Raw genomic sequence first — 10,267 nt, forward strand, 5'->3', positions numbered from 1 at the left:
TATACTACCACATAGTAGTATATGAGAAATGGGTGTAGCTACACCCAGTAGTAGGATGCATTTTCCCTATATATATAGGACAAAATTTCCTACTACCGGGTGTAGTTACACCCATTTTTATTTTTACGTTTTAGGTAGTATCTACCATACCGCAGTGTATGTATACATACTATGTAGTATGTAAGAATATTTAGGTAGTATATATACTATTTTTTAGGTAGTATGTAGTATATTTTTAGCATACCTCTTTTTACGTACAAATATGTACGTATTTTCGCAAATATGATAAAAACATGGGCTCACATGCAATTTTTTCACATAACTCGCTTTAGAGTATCTTAGATATAGTATACGAACATACTAAAAATGATTAACATGTTACAAGATTCAGAAAAATATCTCTAGCAGGGACTCAAAGCGTCATACTTGACCAAGTTGCAGAGCTGCTCGTTGCCAGTCGATGTGGTAATAAGGCAGCGTCACGGGAAAAGAGCAGGAGCCATCCAACCAAACCGGTAATTAGGTTAAGTCTGTCTCCTTTTCTCTCACACCGGGTTCAAAAGTTGCATCACCAATAAGATGCCCTTTGGGTGTTTTTGTGCTGAAAACAAAAGAGGACCTTGCCCGAAACATAATACCAACACATCATGGATATTGAATAATTTAATTTAACAATGCCATTGCATGCTGTAATTAAAAAATCAATCGTATCATCACGTAAGAGCATATTGAAAACAGGCAAGCATACATGGTGTCATAATCTATCTCTGGGATAACTCAGCTCGATTGGTATTTATATACACTTGTAATTTGCAATAGTAGTCTGGACAGACGACAATGGTTCACGAAATTAAAGGCGATCTCAGACTCTACTAGCTAACAAAAAGTAGTACTAATTAACATCAACTTGTTGAAGTATCATCCGGTGTTAACTACTCAAAATCGTTAGGGCTAAAAAACGAAGCCAAGTTTAATTTTCGATGGTGACGGAGACGTTGCCGCTGGTAACGGCGTTTATGGTGAGGACAGTGGGCAATTCGACGTTCTTGCCCTTCTTGGGGGTCGATCTGTAGTAGTAAAAGTACAAGATCAGCTGGATGAGGCCGAAGATTGTACCGAGGGCATTGGGGATCTGCACAGAATTTACAGAGGACATAACAGTTAGATCAATCCGCGCTGAGGAGTTCTTGATTGTATGTCTGGCTGGGTTTGCGACTTCTTATTTCCAATGTGTATGTGTATGTACATACCGTGATGTAGATGTCAAACTTGATGAGCGCATAGCCCATCCAGCAGCAGCCATTGAGGAAGTTCACCAGCGATAGGAAAAATGGCATGTACTCCACACTCTTGGTCCTGATCACTTTACCCTGCAAATAGGCAGTACAATATTACTACTTTCATCTTAAATTTTTGAGTTATATTAGTATTAGTACACACGTAAGTTGGCAAAAGCATCCGTCATTTACAATTAGCCTGAGCTAGTATTTCACCCTGTAAAGGAAGTTTACCTTTGAGATAGAAATAAACCGTAGGCTTTTTTATATCATGTAGCATATTGTAGAAGAACTTGGGTGCGTGAGAGGTGAAAAGTCAATTCGGACTTTTTTTAACAGGGTTTTGGAACGAACATTAAAAAAATGAAAGGTGGGTGCAGCTTTTAGATGGGCATAATCAACAACAAACAAGGTGCACTGTTTAACAAATTAAGGTCTGTCAAAAGCATCCACTAGAACTTTAAAAATAAAGTATAGGCAGGTATTTTTCTTGAAAAGGCATCATTACCACACCATACGTGCACAATGCAGATTAATTAATTAGCCAACCTGAACTAACAAGTTAAAGCGGTTATCAAAGATCACGGGTCGACGACCCTTAAGTTGGGGTGGTGTACGTACCATGATGGTGAGCGGGGAGGCGTACATGATGGAGCCGAAGATGACGCAGAGGATGCCTACGATCATGGAGCGCTTCTCATGGGTGTGGGCACCGAGGAGCACGCCGGCCACCACGGCAGCCACGAACGCCGCCTCGAGGGCGAGCACGCCCAGCATCTTCCACTGCACACACAGTAGAGAACATGCACATGGCTTGGGTTAGGGGCTGGAGGATCTTCTGTACAGAAACTAAAGCCGAAAAGAGACAGTGGACGGATGAGGATTGAGGAGGCATTAGGAGGGTTGCACGTACCCTTGTGTTCTTAGCCGCATAGATGATGAAGATGATGATGTAGGCGCCCTCAATGACAAGGCCGATGCCGTTGATGGTGAGGACGAGGGTGCTGTTGGGGTGGACGATGGGGAGCCCGTAAAAGAACCAGAGCAGGCAGTTCATGAGCGTCGCCAGGTAGGGGTCCGGTTTGAACTCCTCCACGTCCTTGGCCTTGTAGATCCGCCAGAACGTCGGCCTACGTACATACGTACAATTAGAAAACGAGCCTCAGATTCATGCCCTAGCAACCACCTTTCATATATGTATACATACAGACTAGACAAGAGGAGGAGGAGTGGGCTTACACAGGGGAGAGGAAGAGACCGAAGGAGATGACATTGCCGATGATGCCGACGATGTTGCGGGCCACGTCGGCGGAAACCATGATGCTCACCTAGATCGATCGATCGCTGGGAACACAACTCGATTGCTCGGGGGAACTAACGACTTGGGGAAGGTTGGTTGTGATTTGTTTGGGGCGTGGGTGGCCGAGCTTATATAGTAGGGAGTTCCCCGTCGCTTTCCCCAAGTTATATCCGATGTAGATATGGTTAAGGGTAGGTTAAACGGTTTGATTTGAGTGCAGTCCTCATCCAACTCCAACAGCCGGCCGTGCTCCCATCCAGCAGCCGGCCGTGTCAATTTCTTCCTCGCCCGCGTCCTTTTTCCAGCCCAAAAAGGATCACGCAGCTAGGAGCTCCTCTCCCACGTAACAATACTCCTATACTCGGATAAACCCCATATAGTCTTACGCAAAACAAACAAGGACAACCCTGAGCCCGAAACTGTCACGGACCAACACCAACCCAGCCGGCGTCACCCAAGGACACTGCAAAGCCCAAGACAGCCCCCGTCGTCCCAACGACCCGGAAACCCAACACGCGTGTTACCGGATGCCGTGAAGTGTTGTTGGTGCTCTATACTCCGTGGATCTCATAATATAAAAGTGTATTTGACACTATGCGACGGAGAAAGTAAGATACAATTATCTTTCTACTATTAAAGTGGAGTACGTAGGTAGTTTTGTTTCATTTGGTTAGGTCGCTCCCCATCGTCCCCATCAAAAATATTTATTCTGAAAAAAACCAAACTCTTAACCGCGTTTTAGCCGCCACCACTCGACCCCACCCGCCCCTCCCCTCTCCTCGCCACCGTCGGCAGTGCCGCTAAGCAAAGCTGGGACGACAGGGCGGCGGCGGGACTTCTCCACCCTTCGAGCATCACGGACGGTGAGAGACGGCCAGATCACGAGGAGGCGCCAGGCGACAACTCTTGGCGGCGGCGTGCGCGGCGCGGCGGCGCCACCTATGATGCGAGCTCGGCGGCCGATCCACTTTGCGGCGCGGTCTGCGATGGTTGCGGCGGCGTGGTGGCCACCTTGCCTCGGGCGGTGGCAGCTGCAGGTGTGGCGCGGGCCTATACCGGGAAGGGCGGCGGCTGCGGTCGGTGCGCCATCATGCGTTGGATCTGCGGCGACGACGTGGAGGCCATGGTGATCTGGTCAGTGGCGCCTCCGGTCAGATATGATCTTTCCGATGCAGCCGACGATGGTGGCCATCTCCTCCGTCGTATGTGGCATTGTGATAATGAAACCAAGAAATATCGACTGGCTAGGTGAAGCGTATTATGCAGACCTAAAAGTCAAGGGGGCCTGGGAATACTAGACCTTGAGATTTAAAACATTGCTCTTCTCAGCAAGTGGGTTTATAAACTACTCACCGAGAATGGAGTATGGCAGGAAATCATTTGCAACAAGTATGTGGGATCCAATGCCATTTCTCAAATTCATAGGAAACCTGGGGATTCACATTTTTGGAGTGGTGTCATGAAGGCCAAGGAATTCTTCTATCAATTTGGGACCTTCTCAGTTAGGGACGGTTCTCAGGTTCGTTTCTGGGAAGATACCTGGCTAGGGAACAACTCACTAATGGTGCAATATCCGAGCTTGTACCAGATTGTCAGACATAAATTTATCACGATCAAACAAGTCTTAGGACAAGAAAACTGCGATATTTCATTCCGTAGGGATCTTTTGGGCACTCGTCTGGCAGCATGGAATGAATTACTCACTCGCCTGGAGGACATTCAACTGTCAGATGAGCCAGACACTTTTCGATGGAACTTGCATCACAATGGCAAATTTTCGGTCAAATCCATGTATGATGCAATGGTTCATTGTGATGTTCCAGTAGATAACAGGAAATTGTGGAAGCTAAAAATTCCTCTAAGAGTGAAGATTTTCCTCTGGTTTCTAAACAAAGCAGTCATCCTAACTAGAGATAATCTGGCACCATGAAACTGGCATGGTTCGAAGACATGTGTCTTTTGCCAACATGACGAGTCTATCAAACACTTATTTTTTGAGTGCAAGCTCGCTCTGGCAGTTTGGGCCATGGTCCAAGTAGCTTCGAATTTATACCCACCACGTAGTCCAAGGAATATTTTTGGCAACTGGTTGCGGGGTATTGATAAAGAATTTTCTGCACATATTCTTGTGGGAGCGGCGGCCCTATGCTGGGCAATGTGGCTTACCAGGAATGATGTGGTTATTAACAATAAATGTGTCTCATCTCCTATGCAGGTTATTCATGTCTGTACATGATGGCTCCATACTTGGTCTATCCTGCAGAAGCCGGAGGACAGGGACCTTTTTATGATGGCGTCTACACGGCTGGAGTGTACGTCGAGGGAGGTTTTCTATCCCCATGGATGGCGGTGTGATTTACGGATAGGATCTACCGCTCCTTAGGCTGGACAAGATTTATTGCTTGGCATTGTATCGAATTATTATTTTTAGGGTGCTCTGGACTTTTTGGCTGTGTGCATCTAGCTATGTAGAGGCCGGGCTTTCTTTCAATACGATTGTATCACCTCGATATATCTATTCAATGAAAAGTCCTTTATCGAAAGAAAAAAAGTCAGACTTAAATAAGTTTGACTTAGGACAAGGCTAGAACTTCAAGTAATTAGAAAGGGAGACAGTATGGGCTTCTGTCAAAAGAAAAAGTTTTTGCGACTTACAAAATTTGCACCATCTATGGTGTATCACTGCACCACTAGCTATGCAACAACAATGTATGATGTACTGATGTATCACTACTATGATAACATGTGTGTACTATTTATATTGTCTATTTCCCTATTCTTATACTCATAACATTTTCTTAAATGAGGATAACCCCTGACCTCTGCATCATTAGGATGCACTAATAGCTCTATACCACTGCGATGTGATATGTACAACTCTCTCTCTCTCTCTCTCTCTCTCTCTCTCTCTCTCTCTCTCTCTCTCTCTCTAAGGTATCACGTCTTTACCGCTTCAAAATTTCCGCATAATATCCTTCCCCCAAATTTAGCTCCAATTCATAGTCATGCTTCAGTTTGATTGTATCTCATAACTCATGGATGGAAGCAAAACTATATTACAAATATTTTATGGACTTCAACACCAAATTCTGCTACTCTCTGCCGAGCACCATGATCAATTTACGATGAGAATGCTTAGAAGTTCCTCTGTGATGGCAAGCTCCCTCTGAATTGATGTATTTAATAACGTTACAGTTTTAGATGCATTTGTGCTAGTTATCTTATATTCCTCTTCGACACACTAAATTACAAATAAGCGTTGTTTCGTTTGCAGTAGTGGTATCTATTTGCTTTAAAACATCGATATCACAGGGGCAGCTCGAACGCAGAACACGGAAACATACACAGCAAACATGCGCGGATACCGATAGGGGAGCCAACGTTCCAACCCTGTGCACCAAATGTCGGTCCGGTTTTTTCCTATCTTCGAGGCACCCCAAATAACTATAGGTGTAACACAACTCATCCATAAATAGCATGGAAATATTCCAGTCGAACAATAGTTGAAATATAAATTACAATCAAAATATAAACACTAGTAGAAAAGGGGGCATCAGTCCCGGTTCGTAAGGGCCTTTAGTCCCGGTTTTTCAACCGGGACTAAAGGGTCGTGACTAATGCCTCCACCCTTTAGTCCCGGTTCTAACACGAACCGGGACAGATGGGCCTCCACGTGGCCACTGCGAGCAGCCCAGGCAAGGGGGCCTTTGGTCCCGGTTGGTGACATGAACCGGGACCAAAAGGCTTCCACGTGTCAGCAGCTGAGGTTTTTCTTTTAAATTTTTTTTGTTGGTTTAGGGGTTTGGGGGGTTAATTTTAGGTTGTTATTAGGTAGCTAATAGAGAGAAGTGTCCACTCTTATACTGCTATGTTCATTTCACCCGCTGATATATATAATAACAAGTTCTACTAATCATGCATCATCATACAACTTCTACTCGTTATTAATAACAAGTCATATGATCATCCTCCTCATAGTCATCGAACCCAACCCTACATAATTGTTCTTAGCACATGGTCATCAGTATCAGGTAGGACCTAAACACCCTTAAGGTAAAATAGCATAAAACAATATAGAACCTGACTCTCCATTATGAAGAATGGAGATCATCTTGTCTCCAATTCTTGCGCTTCGCCTCCTTTTGCTTGCAAGAAGCTCCTTACGACTGTCCATACATTTGTTCCATTCTTTGATTGTCATGTCTCCACTTCTTTTAGAAATCCGGTATGGACAATTGAGATACGTAGGACAACCTCGTTGTATGTTCAAAACATCAAGGTGACCGTGCGTATACATCAGATAGGCACACAATCATTCGGGATTATCTGTTGAAAAACATAGTAATAACTTCGTAGTTAGAAATGATTTACTAGTTTTAGAAGTATTTAAAAAAAGATGCAGGGATGTTGTAATAGTAAAAAATCTTATCAAGGTATCTCCATGGTAGTTACCGTAGTTCAACACGTGCACTAGTGACACGTATTGACCATAATGTTGAGGAGTTCGATTGTAGACATTGTAATTCTCAAGATCAGTACAAAATGCGATCAAATGATTTTCTCCTTATAAGTTAATTCGGAGCCATCAGTGTAGTGGGTTTTGTCTACCATTTTCCGCACATTCTTTGAAGAATGAAAATAAGGTGTCAATGGAAACAAGTTGTCAACTATTTTGAAATAAACAATATAAATTACTTAATAACTATGTTAAGCTCACATTGGGGAAGAATTGGAGGTGTATCCACAAGGACCCAAATGCCCATATTGTCTTGTTGGATTGTAGGATCACCAAGATCCATGGTGACAAGCATACCCTTATCAAAACCATACATCTTACAAAGTGCTTCCCAATTTTTGAAACCAAAATGGGTTACACTCTCAGCATTGTACAACTTTACTTGAAAATCCACACCATGATGGGTCCTTAGGAGAATTTTTTTGGTTTCCATACTTTCATGGTCTTCAAAACGCATCCTCTCCAAGACATAGCGTCTTGCATAGCATGGGATAAGCTAGTCGAATTGGAAAAGATGAAAAATACACATTAAAATAGTTGAAGTCGTGCTTAATTACGAAAAAAAACTATTGTCGTCGTTGTGTACCGTATGAACATCGAAGGTCTCCTCGAGCTTAATGCTGAAGCACCAATCTTCGTCCAGCTCAATGAACCTGTCGCACATACCTCAGTCGTCGTGGCACCAGTCGCACTCCCCCGGGCGGTTTTCATCGTCCGAGTACGACATTTCCGGCCTAAGTTCATAATTCAAATATTAAATATATGTACTAAAAAACCTAAATTAAATCATTATTATTAATCACGGGTTGACTATCGGTGATGGTACGTAGCTTCTCCTTTCATTCCCAAGTGCATTATTACAACAAATTGTCTAGCACACGGGAATGAAGGAGAAGCTACCCCCACGACGGCGTGGATGATGGAGGGGGCTCCTAGATTTCTGCATAGAGTACTCTTCAATTTTAGCATTCAAAGTAGGAATACTTTTCCAATATGAGCATTCAATAAGCAAAACCAAATCGTAAAATAAAGTAGTATTCAAATTAGCATGCATTCAATTATAACCGAAAGTACATCATCTCTTGTGTCCGTACATCATCGAATACTCCTCGAATACTATCATACATATAGCATCGCTAATTAAAATACAGCTAGAACCATAGCGCCCGATGGGTACGTCGCGGGCGGTGGACACCTAAAGATAAGGAACGATCACAGGATCATAGCTCCAGTGAGATCCCTGAAGAACCTGCCAGGTATTGTCGAACCTTCCCTCCAACGCAACCATGTAGCGATGGGCGTGCTCGTCCTCCTCGCTGACACGGTGACGTACCACCTCCGCCGTGTCCGGAAGCCTCGGCACCGTCACTGGCCCACGCGACCGCCACCAAACAAGGATCGGGTCAACAACGGGCTGCCTCCTCACCAACCTACGTCCCCCATAAGGTAGCACCTCCCAATACCAGCCCAGCGGAGCCCAGTCCCGAACATGGCCCTGATCGAGCAGGCCTCCACCACACCGAGTCGACGACAACGAGGATGCGGGATAGGCATCGTCGACATCGATGCGGGAACTACTTCTATATATAGTTAAATAAAGTAGTTTTATTAATTAAATCAACTAGTTCAACTACTAAGCACTTACTATAAATTGACAAAAAAAATACTATGAACAAAAAATCATTAAAATTCTATGAACAAAATTAGAATAGAAAAAAATCATAAAAATTCTATGAAAAGAAAAAAATCATAAAAAATCTAACACAATATGAACAAATTAATTAGACAATATGAAAAAAAATCAATGAACTACACATCTAATAAAAAAATCAATGAACTACAAAAAATCGTTAGAATTCTATGAACAAAATTAGAAAAGAAAAAAATCATAAAAATTCTATGAACAGAAAAAAATCATAAAAATTTGACATCTAAATTACTTACACAATATGAAAAAAATTGACATCTAAATTACAACAGAACCAAATCATAAAAATTTGACATCTAAATTACAACATAAAAAATCATAAAAAATCTAACACAATATGAACAAATTAATTACACAATATGAAAAAAAATCTAATAGAAAAATCTATGAACTACACGTCTAACAAAAAATCAATGAACTACAAAAAAATCATTAAAATTCTATGAACACAATTAAAACAGAAAAAATCATAAAAATTCTATGAACAAAAAAAAATCATAAAAATTTGACATCTAAATTACTTACACAATATGAAAAAAATTGACATCTAAATTACAACAGAAACAAATCATAAATATTTGATATCTAAATTACAACAGAAAAAATCATAAAACAATCTAGCACAATATGAACAAATTAATTACACAATATAAAAAATCTAACAGAAAAATCTATGAACTACACATCTAAATTACTACACATCTAACAAAAAATCTATAAACTACAAAAAAAATCTAACAAAACTAACTACACATCCAAATTAACTACTACTAACGTCAAATTAAATTAGTTGCTCACAGCAACGGCGACGGCGACGGCGACGGTGAGGTGCGGCGCGGGGCAGGCGGGGCGGCAAAGGCGTCGGGGCGGGGCGGCGACGGCGTGGGGGCGGCGCGGGCCGGGGCGGGCGGGGCGGCGTCGGGGCGGCGCGGGCCGGGGCGACGCGGAGACGGCGTCGGGGCGGCGCGGGACGGGGCGGCGCGGGACGGACCGGGGAGATGGATTCGCCGCCATCGGGGGAGAGAACCGGCCGGAGAAGAGATTGAAGTGGGGATGGGCGGTTTCTGAAATTTTCCTAAGTGCTACTTATATAGCAAAGGCATTGGTCCCGGTTTGTGGCACTAACCGTGACCAATGCCACTCTTTAGTCCCGGTTTGTGGCACCAACCGGGACCAAATGCCTCTTTTCAGCAGCCCAAAGGGCGGGAAGCATAGGCCTTTGGTCCCGGTTGGCGGCACCAACAGGGACTAAAGGGGGTGCATTGGTACCGATTGGTGCCCACCCAACCCTTCCGGTACCAATGCACCCCTTTAGTTCCTGTTGGTGCCACCAACCGGGACTAAAGGCTCTATGGTGCCCGCGTCGCGGCACGAAAGTTTAGTCCCACCTCGCTAGCTGAGGGAGCTCAAGGGTGGTTTATAATCCCCAGTCCCGCTGCCTTCTCGAGCTCCTCTGAAATGCAGGC

The 10,267-nt window shown here is 43.6% G+C and overlaps 1 protein-coding gene across 1 annotated transcript; it reads right to left on the reverse strand.

Moving 5' to 3' along the window:
- Positions 1 to 728: 728 nt before the first annotated feature.
- LOC123040225 (bidirectional sugar transporter SWEET6b-like) lies at positions 729 to 2,730 on the reverse strand. The gene is made up of 5 exons (XM_044463128.1): positions 2,517 to 2,730; positions 2,191 to 2,407; positions 1,899 to 2,060; positions 1,251 to 1,370; positions 729 to 1,132 (listed from the first exon to the last, which is right to left on the reverse strand). Exons 1-5 carry the CDS (start codon positions 2,594 to 2,596, stop codon positions 971 to 973), a joined length of 741 nt encoding a protein of 246 aa, XP_044319063.1. The 5' UTR covers positions 2,597 to 2,730; the 3' UTR covers positions 729 to 970.
- Positions 2,731 to 10,267: the final 7,537 nt, after the last annotated feature.

This window comes from Triticum aestivum, chromosome 2B (assembly GCF_018294505.1).
Source record: "Triticum aestivum cultivar Chinese Spring chromosome 2B, IWGSC CS RefSeq v2.1, whole genome shotgun sequence".
NCBI lineage: Eukaryota > Viridiplantae > Streptophyta > Magnoliopsida > Poales > Poaceae > Triticum > Triticum aestivum.

What these genes read in the sequence shown, in the direction of transcription:
- LOC123040225 (XM_044463128.1), bottom strand. Translation starts at nt 2,596, where the DNA reads ATGGTTTCCGCCGACGTGGCCCGCAACATCGTCGGCATCATCGGCAAT. An exon ending in ATGCGGCTAAGAACACAAGG is followed by an intron (nt 2,061 to 2,190) that starts GTACGTGCAACC and finishes CTGTGTGTGCAG; the next exon opens with TGGAAGATGCTGGGCGTGCT. An exon ending in CCTCCCCGCTCACCATCATG is followed by an intron (nt 1,371 to 1,898) that starts GTACGTACACCA and finishes GCCTATTTGCAG; the next exon opens with GGTAAAGTGATCAGGACCAA.